This window comes from Zootermopsis nevadensis, unplaced genomic scaffold (assembly GCF_977971745.1).
Source record: "Zootermopsis nevadensis isolate Lab colony 2312 unplaced genomic scaffold, Znev_1.0 Znev_ptg000001l, whole genome shotgun sequence".
NCBI classification, from domain to species: Eukaryota; Metazoa; Arthropoda; class Insecta; order Blattodea; family Termopsidae; genus Zootermopsis; species Zootermopsis nevadensis.
In genome coordinates this window covers 5,714,044-5,732,227 of record NW_028259133.1, presented here as the reverse complement: position 1 = coordinate 5,732,227, position 18,184 = coordinate 5,714,044, and the positions used below count along the sequence as shown (strand labels likewise).

Below are 18,184 nucleotides of genomic sequence, written 5' to 3'. Positions count from 1 at the left end.
CTTTTAATAAGCAGTTTCAGACATTGAGCAAGTCCGACAACTGTGCATTTTTATTTCTTTTTTGCGTAGAAAACGGATAGTACGTCGGAAAGCGAAGCCACCGTCTAACTTGACGAAATCACATAAGAAAGTGCTCCGAATGTGCAGTAGATACTATTAAGACGAGCAGCAGACCGAAACTCGGCATTGTTTACCATCCCGGAACACAAAACCAGAAGAATCAATGAGTTTTTTTTATTAGAAGTGGACAAGTTTGCCAGTCGGACCGCCCCTTGCGGATTATGCGGTAACGCCTTCTAACTTCTCCGTTCCTTTCTCTAAAGATTACAGGTAAAATCTTTTATGTATAAGATTCTAGATTTTCATGGCGGTTAAGATGTCGATGTTCGTCTTCTGAATTGTAACGCCGTCTTAGATGTCCAATATTTCGGAAGAACATACTGCCTGCATTTCCAGGGCTGATTTGCAATTTCACAGGGTGTTATTACCAGCATCAGAAAGTTTTAATTCAGTAATTTAAGTTTACAGCTACATAACGGGGGTCGTGGACATGTTCAATCTGGATTTCGGAAGAACAAACTTGATGCAAAACACTCTTAAGTTAACATGCAAAGCCATAGATGAAATAATCGTAGTTGTAATATAAGAACAGCGACGTAAAGAACTAAAACATCAGACCTTTGAACAGCGACGTAAAGAAGTAGAATATCAGATAGAGACAGCGCTCTAGTATAAGAAAAACCTGAAGATTAAAATATACAAAACAATAATTTTGCCTGTTGTTTTGTATGGGTGCGAAACATGGTCTCTCACTCAGAGGGAGGAACACAGATTGCAGGTGTTTGAGAATCGGGTGTTGAGGAGGATATTTGGGCCTAGGAGGGAAGACGATGGGGCGTGGAGAAAACTGCATAATGATGAGCTTAAAAATCTGTACTCCTCCCCCAATATTGTCAGGGTGATTAAGTCGAGAAGAATGAGATGGGGGGGCATGTAGCGCGCATGGATGGGACAAGAGGTGTGCACCGGGTACTGGTTGGGAAACCTGAAGGGAAGAGACCGCTGGGGAGACCTAGACGTAGATGGGATGATAATCTCAGGCGGGATCTATGGGAGATAGGAGTTGAAGGAAACTGGATTTTGTTGGCCCAGGACAGGGTTCGGTGGAGGGCTTTGGTTAGTTCGGTGATGAACCTTTGGGTTCCGTAAGCCATCTGGTTGGTTGCGTCCACTATTTGGGAAGCCTGAGGGGAAGAGACCTCTGGAGAGACCTAGACGTAGATGGGAGGATAATCTCAGGCGGGATCTATGGGAGATAGGAGTTGAAGGAAACTGGATTTTGTTGGCCCAGGACAGGGTTCGGTGGAGGGCTTTGGTTAGTTCGGTGATGAACCTTTGGGTTCCGTAAGCCATCTGGTTGGTTGCGTCCACTATTTGGGAAGCCTGAGGGGAAGAGACCTCTGGAGAGACCTAGACGTAGATGGGAGGATAATGTCAGGCGGGATCTATGGGAGATAGGAGTTGAAGGAGACTGGATTTTGTTGGCCCAGGACAGGGTTCGGTGGAGGGCTTTGGTTAGTTCGGTGATGAACCTTTGGGTTCCGTAAGCCATCTGGTTGGTTGCGTCCACTATTTGGGAAGCCTGAGGGGAAGAGACCTCTGGAGAGACCTAGACGTAGATGGGAGGATAATGTCAGGCGGGATCTATGGGAGATAGGAGTTGAAGGAGACTGGATTTTGTTGGCCCAGGACAGGGTTCGGTGGAGGGCTTTGGTTAGTTCGGTGATGAACCTTTGGGTTCCGTGAGCCATCTGGTTGGTTGCGTCCACTATTTGGGAAGCCTGAGGGGAAGAGACCTCTGGAGAGACCTAGACGTAGATGGGAGGATAATGTCAGGCGGGATCTATGGGAGATAGGAGTTGAAGGAGACTGGATTTTGTTGGCCCAGGACAGGGTTCGGTGGAGGGCTTTGGTTAGTTCGGTGATGAACCTTTGGGTTCCGTAAGCCATCTGGTTGGTTGCGTCCACTATTTGGGAAGCCTGAGGGGAAGAGACCTCTGGAGAGACCTAGACGTAGATGGGAGGATAATGTCAGGCGGGATCTATGGGAGATAGGAGTTGAAGGAGACTGGATTTTGTTGGCCCAGGACAGGGTCCGGTGGAGGGCTTTGGTTTGTTCGGTGATGAACCTTCGTGTTCAGTAAGCCATCTAGTTAGTTAATTAATATAAGAAACCTCGGATCTTGAAAGAAATATGAAGTTGGAGAACAAGACTTTATTTTTTACCTCACTTGTACCATGTGTTTGGTATGTGCTTTGGAATTTACTCTCGATGTCTTACAGTTAGGTTCAACCTTGCCAGTCTACTGAACCTGTTTTGTTCCGTATCTGTCGTAAGCGATGAGCTATTTGATGTGACAGTTAAGAATCAATGTAATTTACATTGACAATCCATTTGGTATGACGTAAACGATGTAATTATTCCTAAGTTTTATGAACTAATTAATTAGTGCAAAACACAAATGTTAGAAATCTGCTGTCTCACTATTGCATTCTCGCATAGGTGAGAAATACGAAATGGCAATTAAAATCAGCCCTTAAACACTGGCGGCGGGACCTGTGATCGATGAGTTATAGGAACTCTCCCGAAATATTAGACATTGCGCATGCCCCAAGGAACTCTGGAAATTATGCATGTATTAACATCTCTTTATCAATATTGAGTATATTGGTGTGAGGGGGAGGGGGCAGGAAGGCAGATCTGCTGGGCTACTGTTTCAGTGTTTATGTTAGTTAGTTAATTCCTTTTTTTCCTCTTGGGAACATAGGGCTGATTCAGTGTTTATGGCTAAGTCTTATTTACATAACTTTACGAAATTATGAATAAAATTTACTATCGAAATATGTTCGCTACTTACTTTTTCAGTCATTCTGTTTACCTTGAAGAATTAAATTTTTTTTGGAAAATTATAAGTTTTTATGTTTCTTTAAAAACGTAACATTTTAGGTGAAGTGGGCCATGGTTGTGTTCTCTGCACAACGTCTTGAAATAAGCGAATTGAATTTGTTTTTTCAGGAGTTATAAACCATTATTTATTTGTTAAGTAAGATTAATTCATTATTAAAATTATCAGTAGGCCTATTTTTATCAAAGGAGACTTAATAGAGCCTTTAAATTACACAGATAGAAATTTCAAGAACACACAATTCCGCCGTCACTAACCTTAACCTCAAATGAACTGCAGAATATCCTAAAATTTAGAAAAGTATATAGGCGCACAGTATATAGGTCCTTATTAATGGAGTTTTAATCTCGATAAACACTAATTTACGTCATTTCTAGTTTGTAAATTCTGCGCCATCGAGTTAAGTTTGAGGCTGCTGTACTCCTGCATTCCCTTTCTGTTCTTTAAAATTTAGCATAGTAGTTAATGATTTGAAACTTTAAACAAATAAATTACCAACGAACTCAACTTTTATACTGACGGACTAGCCAAAAGCGAGACAGAGACTTTTGGTTTCGCCTCCAGAGCTGCTCGGTGAATGAACTTGTCTGTGTAATTACTGCTTAACTTTTTTTTTCCCAGAGGGATAGTAAATTCTGTAGAAGTGGAGGTAGGAATCCTCTGAACGCGAAAATGTAGCAGGAAGACAATATTTCTCATTTCATCTGTGCTTGTAATCACCTCTAGCCTATGTTCCGATCTATTTTCTAGTTATAGTGTGATTACTTATGGGAACTTTCTATGTGTTTGCATCGAATAAAATTCTCGCATTCCATGAGAACCGTAAGTAGACGTCACATATCGACATATATCAACACTCAGGATATGAATAGTAGCTCTACATTAAAACATGCTCTCGTCGTGACTTACAGAATTCTTACGGTGCATCAAACTTGCTACATGTTAAGGCTGGACCATTTGTTGCTGTGGTAAACTGCACATAAATATATACGTGCTCGTAGATAGGGCAGCAGTGGAAATGTAATATATTTTGAGTCGTTAGTAGAAAAATTGCTCGTCAGGAATGATTTTAAAAAGTTCTTCAAACTATTTTTATTGAAAAATACAACAAAGCGACTTATACCAATTCAAATCATTACTTATGTTTGCTTAATTACGAAAGCTGTGACGCGTTAACACGTAAAGCATCTGTTTTGCCATGTTGTATAGAAGCAACTGTACATAGCCATGGATAAGTAAACAGTCTTTTGTTTCAGTGTACTTTTTCCGTAAAGCAACGTATAAAATTAAACTGAAGTAATTTTGTGTAACAAAAAATATATGTAATTAGTTATCTTTGCTTAATTAAAAAACATAACACAATTGCATGTGCGACGTTCTGAAACATGACCTTATGTCGAGGTTATAATAATTGTGCTGCGTTGTTCTTGCTAATAGTAGGCCTCCCAAGACAGCATTACCATGGCAGCGGTTACAATATTATCTCATAAGGCCCAAAATTCCCTATCTGTAATTAATCACCATAGCATGGCACTGATAATAAAAATACACACATTCATGGTTATTGTGACATAAGGCATAAAATATCTTAAAATAGCAAATTATCAAGCAACCAACCAAGGAAGTAACCAGCGTTGTATGTTATATAAGAAGAAGGTAACATCATTCGTCAGCATAATTAACAAAATAATGTTTTGATGGCCTTCGTGATAGGACCTGACCCTCAGAATACGATGTCGGTAGTTTCCATTACCTCGGAACAGTATTGAGTCGGAAATTGGAATCAGGATTGTTACAAATAAATATGATGAAAAACTATGAGAAGGAATAAATTATAAACTGTTGGGGGGGGGGGGGGCAAAGAGGGGAGGGAGCAGTGTAGTAGTTAGGGCCGTTTCACACTGTCGACCGGTCGCCGGCGACCCAGTCGCTGAACGACCAAAACCATCAGCGACCAAACGAGGAGACTAGCAGGGCGACCAGCGCAGATAGAGGCCTCAGCCTCAGTAAAAAAATACTTTGGAAGCAGTCAAGCAATATGGACGTCGAGGAGATCACTATAATGATAAAAATTCGTCAAACAATTCCACAACCTCTTCCCACTGACTTTTTTTCAACTCCGTGTTTGCATAATCGGGACTTGCAAGGTCCGAAATGGCTCTTCGTGACTCTACGGCCGAAATAAATCTTTCGGTATCAAAACTCATATTATACTGATCACTTGAGTGACATGAACAAGACGGGAGAAAACAAGAAACAATGGATATGTCACGTCTTTGAGCTCTGGTCGCTGACTGAGTCGCCCGCAATGTGGACACGTGATTGCCATCTATGTATCTCGTGGTCGTTGGTCTCCTGTGCGTCGTTCACTGCTTGTTGGTCGACGGCGGCCATTGGTCGCGGTCGCCCTCGTGTGTAAGCTCGTACTTAGCTTTTCTACCTAGTGGTCGTTCAGCGACTGGTCGCCGGCCAAGACCCGCACTGGGTTGTAGAGCCAAGGAAGAAGAATAAGAATGCTGTAATCAACTTTCAGCTTAGACTTTAATTAAAAGCGTCAAATTAAGAACCAAGAACTATGAAGTGTCCTACTGATGAACACTTGGAGGAATTAATGCAGATTGCAGTAAGATTAATGATTACTGTAGTGTCTCGCTAATGACCGAATTTGCTAAATAAAATTAAGTAATGTGAACTTCTTTGCAATAGTACGACTAATTTAGTTGTATATTTAATAAGTTGCAATGGCGTCTTAGAGTTTTCCTCGTTTATAACGTGGCGGAGAGCGGGAAGATGAATGTGACGACAGATCTGGAAAAGGTTGAGGACCTCTGATGTAGGTCACATGGAAATTTTACGTTCTTATTCGTATTTAAAAGAAATCGGATGTTGGCCTGTCAACAAGTGGAATTACGGCTAAGTAACTGTTCAGATAATTGCTTCAGAACTGGTCTAGACGTACTGTGGCCTTATATAATATATAGACTCTTGCATTATGTTCGTTTTCAATATAAGCGAGAGACTTGAATGCTGGAATGGCAATGAAACATCTGATTTCATTCAAACTAATAGAGAATGACGATTTGTGAGGTACGTGAACAAAAAGGAATCAGTAATGGTGGAGTTGTCTTCGCTTCACGGCCGTAATGAAAATGTCATTTGTACCTCCATTGTAAAAGTGAAACTTACTTCATTGAAATATTCCAGAGAGATCGAATTTACCCCTGTTTATAATTTAATTTACTGAGCGTAAGAGTACAACCAGTAGATGCAAATGTTACATCCACTGCGAAGATCTGTTAGGGTGTTAGTAATATCCCCATCGAAATTAACTGTCACTGCGAATTTTTAGGTGTTTTGAGAAATTAATATCAAAAAGACTCTGCTGCATCGAGTTATAAACTGATTATTCATCTAAATATGGCGCCGATGGAAGCAACGAACAATAAGCAGTTAATTACAAATGTACACTAATTAAATCAATGATACTAACATAAAAGTAGCAAGAATGGAACTGTGTTTTCCTTACAGGATTACACACATGCGTTATTTGCAAATACTAAGTTATTGAAAAAGATTACGTCAGTTATACTATTTAGACAACTGTAATCTCATAAATCATACAGTCTTAGCCTTCTTTAATTGCTGAAGTCAATAATGACACGTCATAAGTCGCTTCAACTCGAGGTGATAGGATCGAATCCTGGTGAAGTCATTTATTTTCTTCCGTGCAGTCGTTACACTGTTATTTCACACTGCAAATAATTATTGTACCAAAGTTGTGTGTTTTACAAAACTCTTCCACCATACATCACTGTTTATCCCTATTGCAAGTTGCAGTACTGTGGATTCCACCTCACAAGTTTGTACGTCCACCATTTTCGTATTATCTGTCGCAGAAAACTAAAAATTATCATTTTAGGTTAGTCCCCAATGGCATAACGTTCATACCCGTCCAGAGGTTCTTGAGTTGAATCATGCGGACGGTAGGACAGGCAGACATGACCACCTCGATATGCGTACAGTTCATGCAAAGAATCGCGTAATAACTTTCTGTAATGCTTTTCTGCTGCTTCCCCCATCTTTAAAAAGTTAATTATAATCATTGTCCTTCCTTCTTTCAGACTCGAGTGATCGGCCGGTAATACAGGCTGCAAGGATTTCAGGTTCATAAGACGTAGAAGTTTATCTGGTAAGTCTTAACAATTTGATCAGTGCAAAGTGTCCGTTCAATGAACAATTAAAAGTCAGAACTCGAAATTCATAAGTAAATGTGTTCAACAATGAACAGGAATCAGCAACAACAGTGTATTACTTGCGCCTGAGAGATTTACACATAATTTTCTCTTGGAAGAGTGGTAATTGCAGAAACAGTTTTGACGAATCCCCTACGAATGTTCGGTCCTGGTTAATTAATATTCTTGAACTCTGACATCCTCTTACAGTAGGCCAGTTGATATTCTAAAGTTTCCATTCAAAGTGAGTTTTCTGTATTTTATTGATTTATGTTCCTATTTTATATTATATATATACATTTTCTTACGTGCATATAAGATTAAAAATAACCAAAACAGCCTTCAAAATTATCTTCAGCTTTGAAATCGGTGTAGATAGTTTCCAGGTTGAGATATAGGCGCGAGGATCAGCTATCTTGGCTAAAATATTTCGTGTTTTTCCTCAGTGGCTCTAACAAACGCTGGGATAGCACCTCAAATTGTGGTATGTTTACTGCAGTGTTCTTTGGCCTTTTAACGGTCTAAAACAAGGAGATGCTTTGTCTCCCTTGCTCTTTAACTTTGCGCTAGAATACGCCATCAGGAAGGTCCAAGGTAGGCAGGAGGGTTTGCAATTGAATGGGACACATCAGCTATTGGCATATGCTGATGATGTTAATTTATTGGGGGACGATATGAATACAATAAAGAGGAACGCAGAAGTTTTACTAGAGGCTGGTAGACAAGTGGGGCTGGAAGTAAATTCAGAAAAAAACTAAGTACATGTTAGTATCTCGTCATCAGAAGACAGGCGGGCAAAATTATCTTAGGGTGGCTAATAAATCCTTTGAAAGGGTTACAAAGTTCAAATATCTGGGAACAACAATAACAAATCAAAATGATACTTGTGAGGAAGTTAGGAGGAGACTAAATTCCGGAAATGCTTGCTACTTCTCAGTCCAAAATATTTTGTCTTCCCGTCTGATTTCTAAGAACCTGAAAATTAAAGTATACAAAACAATAATCTTGCCTGTTGTTTTGTATGGGTGCGAAACATGGTCTCTCACTCAGAGGGAGGAACACAGATTGCAGGTGTTTGAGAATCTGGTGTTGAGGAGGATATTTGGGCCTAAGAGGGAAGACGATGGGGCGTGGAGAAAACTGCACAATGACGAGCTTAAAAATCTGTACTGCTCCCCCAGTATTGTGAGGGTGATTAAGTCGAGAAGAGTGAGATGGGCGGGACATGTAGCGCGCATGGATGGGACAAGAGGTGTGCACCGGGTATTGGTTGGGAAACCTGAAGAGACCGCTGGGGAGACCTAGACGTAGATGGGAGGATAATCTCAGGCGGGATCTATGGGAGATAGGAGTTGAAGGAAACTGGATTTTGTTGGCCCAGGACAGGGTCCGGTGGAGGGCTTTGGTTAATACGGTGATGAACCTTCGGGTTCGGTAAGCCATCTAGTTAGTTAGTTAGTTCTTTGGCCTTTTACTCGTGTTTAGGACGAAGAGAAATTAGTGGAATATATTTCGTCATTAATGTAATTAAGATAGTATCTCTTTAGCAGGATGCCATGCGTTTCCGTTCATGGGATGCACGACCGTACCTTGTTTAAGCGTTGTGTCAGAAATCGCGTAGTGAAAATGGAATTTCTGTGTGAAACGAGCAGTGGGTCTAGCTGTAGTTTATTAGCGGCCCGAGAGACTGCAGCACCCTACGCCGTACTTTGTCTGCTGAGAGCTTGAGGTTAGTTAGTGGGAGAGCATGAAACGTGAGGGACGTAAATTTAATAAAATAATGTCCGGTCTTGATCAGCTTTTTGGACGGTTTAGCGTATTATTTAATTACGTTTTGTGTATGAGTTGTTATGAAGAGCTGAGGAAATACCGTATTGCCGGGCCTACTAGCTTCTTTGACGCTGCCAATCGCCTTGATTTGCTTCAAAACGCAAGTTGCTTGATACACCACACTTTCATCAGAATTAACGCCATTGTAACAAAGTCCTTCTTGAGAAGCTAACACGTTCATTACCGTGTTTACAACAGCCCGCCACTGATCTCTGTCTTGAGCCTGATGAATCTGATCTGCATCCCAAATCCTATTTCCCGGGCATTAATTTTAATATTATATTTCCATTTATGGCCGAGTTTCTCGAGTGTTTTTTTCTGTATTTCCAACCAAAATTTTGTACACATTTGTAATCTTAGTATGCCCGCTACATGCTTTCTCGTCACCCTGAGGAGGCAGTGACCTCCACTGAAACGTCGGTCACTTTCCTCGAGACTGCACTGCGCAACATCCTGTAATACAATAATTTTCATACTCGCCGCCGTGAGGACCTAGAACCTCCCTTTTAGAGTAATCCGTTCAGATGGGTGGCACTTGTATATAGCATATATAGTTCGTAGGCCAAAACTGAAAGTGAATCAAGTTTCGAGGCCTGTCATGAAGACCATCAAACTCGATGGAAATCGATTCATTGGTTTGAGCCCTGTTGCGGACGAACGTGGTTGAAATCAGTTGAGAATTTATTTTACACCCTTCTGGCCTCAGTCTGAACCCGGGACCTACCGAATGCTAACCACTGAATCGAAAATAACCTGATGTGAATTCCTGGCCATAAACACGTGTTCGGTGAGGGCAGTTGGTCTGAAGAAATCGTGATTCTGTCTTAATGTCTGTCACTCGTGGTTCACTGCACGGCCGCAGTGAGGTGCTACGTGACCACCAGACGAACAGCAGCAGAGCTAAGAAACGCTTGGGAATGAGATGGTGCAGGAAGTTGAGTGACCCTCTGCAGTCAAGGCCAGAAGAATTGTGGCTGGCTGAAAAAAGTTCTAGCATCAAAGTCCATTCTTCTCCTCACAGACCTGCAGTTTGGTGCGGTCATGAGTAACAGTTGGCATTTGTCATTCCCATAGCACTGTAGCTGCTGACTATTACCACCTCAGCTGGTGCTCCCTCGTAACAGTTGCAAAAAAAACATTTCTGCTTCAGTGAACAGGGAAGTCAGTTTCATAAATTGGTCGTGCTGTAGCTTAGGCGTTTAGTCTTCGGCTTCTCACCACGGAAGCCCTCGTTCGCTTCCAGGTTACTCCATGTCGGATTTATGGGGAACAAAACGGCATTTGGGCAGGTTACTCTCCCGATTTCTTCTGTTACTCTCATTCCACCACTTCTCCGTATTCACTGGGGGATGGACAACAACAAATTTTAAGGTACAAATTCTTGTCTGTCTGAAGCTTGTGTGCTTATTAGCCCGTTTTAAGGTTCGAAACTATCAGAATTTATATTTTTGTCTCCTAGGACTTAGTACCTATTTTTCTCTACATCTCATAGGTAAATTAATTTGAAAGTTTAGCAGGTTTTTTTCTTTCAAGTGCGTAAATGAATTATACCAAAATGTATTCCTGATAAATAACCTGTGAAGGGAATATTAGATTTAACTGGCTCAGGACAGATACTGCCAGATGGCGAGCGTTTGAGTACGTGGTTATGAACCTTCGGGTTCCACGAGTGGCCAATGGAAGTTCTTGAGTGGCTGAGTGGCAGCTTTTCAAGCAAGACCCTCCACGATGAAGTTTGTATAATTAGAGGTCATTGCATCCTTCTCAGATGCCTTTAACTCCTTATATCTTTAGACTGATTCACTGACACTACAGCAGGAAAATGTTGTCCATGTGCGCTGCTGTAAAACAGACATCGTTTCTGGACACAGCTTTGAATTCGTGACTTGTTGCATGTGTCCTTATCCCTTGTTACACTTAAGAATTTAAAGCAGCCGTCACGGTGTCTCGTAAAGAAAACTATTCGTGGCTTTGTCTCCCTCGCCAGTTTAAGTCACGAGTGCTCTGAACTAAAATAAAGATTTTCGTGGATTTGTTTATCCTCGCATCGTCGTAGGCGTTAACCATTCACTTTATATCACGATACTGTGCAATGTCACAGAGAACCACTTTTAAGAGATTTCCACGGCTGTGAAAACACAGCTGATCGCCTTGTGGGTTATGGCCCTATGTAGTCTCGTATATGGTTACCAACGTTTCAGCAGAACATGCTGTTTTTATTTTCAGGTCTTACCAACTTCTCATAGGAATTTACACTTCGTTCTGGATATAAACTCTCATAAAACTACATGGCCGTTGTCACCGCTTGGTAAAACAAGTTAACATCAAACTTGAACCTGACACTTCAGTACACTTGTCTCTGGTCGCATGCGTCTTAAAACACACGCAGGTTATGTCTGTTATACATTAGAATGGATCTTTTTCATTTAGTGGTGTGTGTGTAGAGGTAATTTTTACTATACCATGACGTTGATATTAGTTACAGTCCAGTAGGTTATATAAAAGAAAGTGGCACGCATTCCTTAAGTTGGTTGCCCCGCGAATTTCACTCAGGATATTCAAATGATACGACACTCCGATCCACTGTGTGAAACGAATTTGCGTTTTCCTGCTTTCGTTTATTTTTGACTTCAATACGAAATTTGAATAGGTAACCGTGACGAACGTGTAGTAAATCTATTGTTAAACTTCTTTTGTTACCAGCTTTTCCAGCGAATTGATCGGGTTCAAACGACAATAGAATTGTCAATCATTATTGTTTTGTTATTGGAGATATATTGCTTAAAACTGAAAAATAGCGTCTTTGTTGTTGTTGTTGCATTAAGAGATGTGAGTCTAGGACAAACGGTTGGTTGAGTTACTTGCGTAATTCAGCTTCTCTCTTGTTGCCGTGTGAAGAAAAAGAATGACACCATCTTGCTTTCCCTTTTTCATGACATAAAGAAACGCATCATACATGAGTCGAAAGGCGTCCAAGCCCAGGAATGAGGATAAATTGTTTTTCATCAGTCTTCCATTTGTAACCATTCATCCAGTAAGGTCAAAATCTATTGTCCACAGCTTTTGTATAGTTTAAACAATAATATGGCGCCCACGTAAAATCTATCTAGCTTTCCAGATAATAAAATAATTTAAATGTGCAGTGTGGTATGAAATATTCTTTTGACTGTATGCTGACAGAAACACGACAATAATATATACTTTAGGCGATATGTCTCACGAATGTCTCACAGTATGAATCTGTACTAATGGAAAATATACACAGAAATAATTAATTGATACATATAATGCGCTCTTTCTACAATGAAAATAAAATTAACGAATGTAATAGTGGCCCTGTCTGTCTGTCCGTCCGTATATTTTAAACCGAGAACCGCTGGACGGTTGTTCGTGAAACTGGCCATGAACATTTCAACGTTGGAGGCCATCTTCGACTTGTTCTTAATTTAACACAATTAGTAATAGCAGTATGGCGGACGTGCGAACTCTCAAACCGGAAGCTTTTTACTTTCAGTTTGACGGTCATAACTATTGGAACATTAGAACTAAGCATGTGAAATTTTGTATGATGGCACGTCATAAACATTCTGACAAATTTTATATGAAATATGTGTATAAAAAGGTACAAAGATTGCTGTGATGCTGTACTTTGAGGTTATATCAGAAAAATATAAGACAGACGGAATCTGTATATTATAAATTTTTCCGAGAAATGTATTAATAAGAACAATAACTGACCCTAATAACGCAAATTCATTGGCTAATGTACATTTCACTATAGGAGACAGTGGACAACATATTGACGCTTGGATCCGGTTTGTTTGTGTCGCCACACGTTTTTGCACAATAACCTACAGCACACAGTAATGAGCTATTTATTTAGGGTGGTTGTGTGTTTATTTAACGATGGTGCCAGTGGCTTAAACTGTATTGTATAGAGTAGAATAATAGGATAATTAAAAGTGGTCGTGGCCCAATTTAAGGTGGTATCCCGAGTTTGCCTGAAGGGACAACCCTTAGAGAGGTTAAGTGGTGTTCGGATCGAGATTTGAACACCGGACCTGCCGAATACGAAGTCGAAATGACAAACATTCCGCCGTGACATTTGGTAGGAAGGTTACTGCTAGAGCAATCACTGCAAGACTTTAAATTAACTCCATCCGAAAGATATCTGGACACACGCACATTTATATACAGAATGATTCAAATATCCCTTTGCTCTTGTCAGAACTTTTATGTTTCGCATGTTGAACTTACTATTACAATACTTCTGGCCGAAAGAAGGTAGCTGTCAAGGTCATGGTCACGTGACATTAGTCACGTATGCTATATAGAGACTTCTGAATCACATCCCATTTCCAACACTTGTTCTTACAGGCGCATAAGGAAATGTTATATACATTTTGTCGTTCTGAATGCTGTATGTAAATACAGAGCAATTCAGAAGTTCCTATAGACTGCACCTTTCAGATCTTGTTTATTTACTGAAAACTTTTAATTAAAGTAGTTATCTTAAATTTGTCGAAGATACATTCTAGCACAGTTGTTCAAAACAAGGTTATGTAGTTAGTCTGGTTTGAGTCCTTATTATTCTGCTGTTTCAGGTGTGATGTCCAATGCCGCCCGTAAGAAAAGTAATTCCGACTGGGAGCTGACTACTATGGAGAGGCGGTATTCTGTTCCTCCGCCGTCAAACGCTGCCCCTGGCCCAGGTACGGGCCCTCATGATCCACATCATCCCAGAGGACAACCACCCATCAATCCTGTCGGTGGACCTTCGGCATCCGAGGATCTCCACGCATGGTCTATCTATAGGTCAGTGACTTATTAGGTGTCCTGCTTTAATTTTAAGGCAATAAGAAGCCTTTGATTCTGTCTTTATTCATAGATAGCAGAAGCATGTACCATCCAATGGAGCTCTTCGTTATGCAGTTTTCCCTATCTTCCTGTTACCTCATCCTTCTTAGATCCAAATTGTTTTTGAACACTCTTCAGAAACAAACTCAATCTGTTTTCTTCCCTTAACATGAGAGACCATTTTTCACACCCTTAGGAAACAAGTGAAATTAGCCACATTTTCAAATGATGTTTAGCTACTTTCATCTTTCATATTATTATTTTGTCCTGTAGCCTGTGGTTACAAGACATCTTAGTTTTCTCTAGGGTCATGCAATAGCTCAGGCTGTTAATTGCTGGCGTTTTATCATGGAGGCCTCATGCCCAGGATAGTCCATGTGGGATTTATGGTGGACAGACTGGCACTAGGGCACGTTGTTCACAGAGTTCTTTTGTTTTCTCTTGTCGCTGTCATTCCACCACCGCTCCTTATTCACTTAGGAGTATGTATCCTCATCCACTAATGTATCATCTGGGGGTCCAACTGTGGGCCCGTTTGTGCCATGCAACAATACTACTACAACCACGACCATGAACACATCAATGTTGGATGTTTTGTTGTTGCTTTAAACAGAAGCATATCAAATGTAACTTTGTAGTATAATTAAAAACGGTCCTGATGCATACTAATTTTAATTTGCAGTATATTTTAATTGTAAACACAAAATATTTTAATCAAATGTCAAATTTAATGTAAAGACCTACATCTTAAAAATATATGTAACTAATTGACCCACACACAGTAGGGAACACTGTTCAGAAAAATTGTAAGAAAAATTAACATTACATTTTAACTTTGAAATTTTCATTCAGGAAAAACAAACATTAAATCTGATTTAAAGCTACCCAACAATTTTGACAAATACCATATGAAATGGAAAAGAATACCTGAAAATGGGCTTATCAGTGTGAAACATATAAAGTAAAGCTGTCCCACTATACGCCATGTATGCGCTTGGGGGGTGTGGGTGGATCTATAGCTCCTACTCATTCTCAACCTCAGCACTAGATGGGGGTGAATGGCCAGCGTTATGCCACGGCTGCTCTGTACTCCCGGAAAAGGACCCCATACCCACTCGACAAGGGGCTGGGTGGGCCCCAGAACCAGTCTGGACACAGAGGCTGGAGGAAAAATTCTCTGTCCCTATCGGGAATCGAATTCCGGTCTTCCAGCCCATAGTCAGTCACTATCCTGATATGGTATTACATTAAGGCACAAAGGAAGAATACTTGTGTGTTGTGTAAAGATAGAACATTCAAACTACAATTCATAACATGACGCTCGTGTGTAATTTTTTTTTATTTATCGTTTTGCAGGCAAAATCTGAACTCTGATTTCACAGACTCAGCACTTGGTTCAAGTGAGAAGTCTCCTCTTCCATATGGCAATTTTCAGCTCAGAGAGTCCACTGTCCAGTCTATACTCAGTCATCCTCGGTATGGACCAAAGTAAGTCTCATCGCCAGTGCCGTTTAAAAGGAATTTAAAGTTAATTTTTGTGTTTATGTTCTTCAAGGAAAAGAAATGGTGGTTAGTGTGTTGCTTCCTTTCACAGTAGATTTAGTTATTTTGTGCTTAATGTGTTTCTATCTCTCAGGCAGATTCAGTTCTTGGTGATGTTGATATGGTATTATGATTTTACATCATCATCATCGTTTTTTTATTATTTTTTTTACGGTGGTAGTAATGATAATTGCAGTTTATTATCCCAAGAACTATTGAATACCTCAAATGTTTCTCCATTTTAATTTTTGTATGGTAAATGCCATTTATGACAGGAATTCAAGTGAAAAGACTTGCATATTTTTTCATTACATTACATTCCAAATTAAATAACTTTGAGATATAGTACATTATAAGACATCAGTTGCTTCAACTAGTATACTGAGATTTTTGCTGTAAATATTTTCTGTAAAAATGACTTTTTTTGTTTTTACTTTTTAGCTTAAAGTATGTATCTAGAGACAAGTGGTTTTAAATATATATACATATAAAAGTTTCCATATATTTATGAACTCAGGTAACTATAAAAACCCTCTGTTGTATAGGTCAGCACTCGGTGCAAACATGTATACGTACCTCAAATTTGGCTTGCCGAGAGTGTTTCCTCCGTCAAGAGGACCCAGAGATGGGTCCAGTGGCTATGATTCTAGTGATGATGGGTCTCCATACCTGCACAGGCAAGGTCGTAATTATCTTCGGTCACGCAGCGATCCCGATTTTAGGAACCAGCCCCTGCATCGACCTTATTCAGGTGTAAGTAGACATATGAGTTGTGATATTACAACATTTACTTCTTCTTTTTCCTCCCATTCTTCTTCTCATATTATTTTAAAGAACCTGTTATTTTCTCCATTTGATCTCAGACCTAGTTCTCCTCTTTCTTATGATTTATATTCAGCCAAGTAATTTAATAATTTTTATTGTTTTCCATCCATCGTGTGTGTGTGTGTGTGGTGCTCGCGCGCGTGTGTGCGTGAGAGAGAGAGAGCGCCATTTCTTGTTTGGTTCTTCAACCATTCCACTTTAACTTTTGCATGGGTCAATAAAGTAATAAAAATACATATTTGAGGCTTATAAATGCTGACTTAACTTGTCAGTATTAGAGGATCTAAATCAATTCAATCTTTATTATGTGAATGTAGAGAATTACAAATTTCATGACAAACTTGTACTCCAGGCTTAAATGGTTTTAGCTTCGTGCTGCTATGAAGGATTACCATCTGGGCATGTGATGTGGCCAATAAAGGTTAGATAACTTGAAGATGTAGGAGGTGAGGCATGAAATTAATTAACAATGCATGCGTGCACTGAAATGACTTATTGGGATACTGGATACTGGGAACAACTCATTCTTCAAGTGCCTGAGCATCTGCGGGTCCCAACTTTCATTGGCTTTGATCTATTACACAGTTGGTAGGACTCCTTGGATGAGGGATAGGCCCGTCGCAAGGCCTCTACCTGTACACAGGACAGCACAACACAGAAAAACGAGGACAAACATCCATGGCTTGAGTGGGATTCGAACCCACGGTCCTAGCGACCAAGCGGCAGAAGCCTCACGCCTCAGACCACGCGGCCACTGCGGACCCCTCTGAAATGACTTATACAGTTTAAATCAAATGATATTCAGATTTTGTAGTGGAGTTCTGTAATATCCATCTAATAAGATTTTATATTAGTAATTTTCTTGATGTGATAGCCCCCAAAGGACTCAAAACAGATTCCAACATTACCTTCAGCACATGAACAGCCTAAGAACGACATCAATTTTATCTATCACTGGTGTTCGTGACCACAATGAAGTTCTTAATTTGAACACATTCCCCCTGATAAATCTATGAACTGTTCTGTGTAACAGGTGCTTTCAGTTGTTACTGTAACCCCAAAAGACTTTATTTAAAAATATTTTGCAATTTTGTAAAATGTTAGTTGTGTCCTATGGTGAACACCATGTTCTAAACGCACCAGTGAAAAACTCTGTTTGGCCCATTAAAAATCTCTGTCACCAAATCATCTCTTGAGTTCTGTATCAGCATTCACTACTGTGTCAGTTAGGGCGTAATCTTCCTCAGAATTTTTACTGTTAGTCTCTATTCTACAAACTTTGTTCTGAATCACTTTCTGCGAGTTTTTGCTCTGACAGCAGTTCTGTTTTCTGTCTACTATAAGTAGCTACCATGACACTTAGCTCAAATTGGGATCCAACAGCATAATTAATTAGGGTCTCAGGGATATAGCCTTCCATTCAGTTTCTTAAAACAAGCATTTGTAATAAAATCTGTTTCCAACTCCTTGTACTCATCAACTGTATAGAAACATAAGATGAATCAATCACTATTTTGATATGCATTTCCATGATTCTAGTCAGCTGCAAAGTTTCTTTCAGATAATTTTTGTTTATTTTTTCTTATATTTATACATCGGCAGGTCTGATGATCAGTAGTCATTTAGTATGATTTGAGGTTTTCACAGCGGAGAGTCCGAAGATGGCTATCTTCTGGGTTGTAGTGTTTTGTAGTCTGTCAGAAGTTTAACAAAGTTTCAGAGGTCCCTGCTGCTTGCATCATCAGGGCGATGAGTCATCACCCTGATTGCATAGACTTTATTCTTGGGCTGGAGGTATATCATAGCTTACAACTAAGTCAACATTACAATAAGCAACATGTGGCCAGCTGGACTGCACTTAAGCTGAGGAGCACAACTGGCAAAGATTAATTTGGAAAATTAAAAAATTACATATTTTATAATTATGTTAAC

At 40.0% G+C, this 18,184-nt stretch overlaps 1 protein-coding gene across 8 annotated transcripts in view; it reads left to right on the top strand.

Annotated features, from left to right (window-relative positions):
* Positions 1–18,184, top strand: part of LOC110829246 (ATP-binding cassette sub-family G member 8) — a 70,309-nt gene that overhangs the window by 25,099 nt on the left and 27,026 nt on the right. For 5 of the 8 annotated variants that reach the window (XR_015537359.1, XR_015537372.1, XM_022062795.1 and 2 more), the window contains exons 1-4: positions 13,353–13,448; positions 13,633–13,843; positions 15,242–15,373; positions 15,973–16,180. Coding sequence is in view for 6 of the 8 variants with exons in the window: in XM_022062795.1 (XP_021918487.1) it covers positions 13,418–13,448; positions 13,633–13,843; positions 15,242–15,373; positions 15,973–16,180 (582 nt within the window). In the remaining 2 variants the exon portion in view is untranslated. Of the gene's footprint in view, positions 1–7,087; positions 7,156–12,491; positions 12,651–12,677; positions 12,892–13,352; positions 13,449–13,632; positions 13,844–15,241; positions 15,374–15,972; positions 16,181–18,184 lie in introns of those variants that run through there. The other 3 variants (XM_022062796.2, XM_022062798.2, XM_022062797.2) reach the window with 3 other exon arrangements.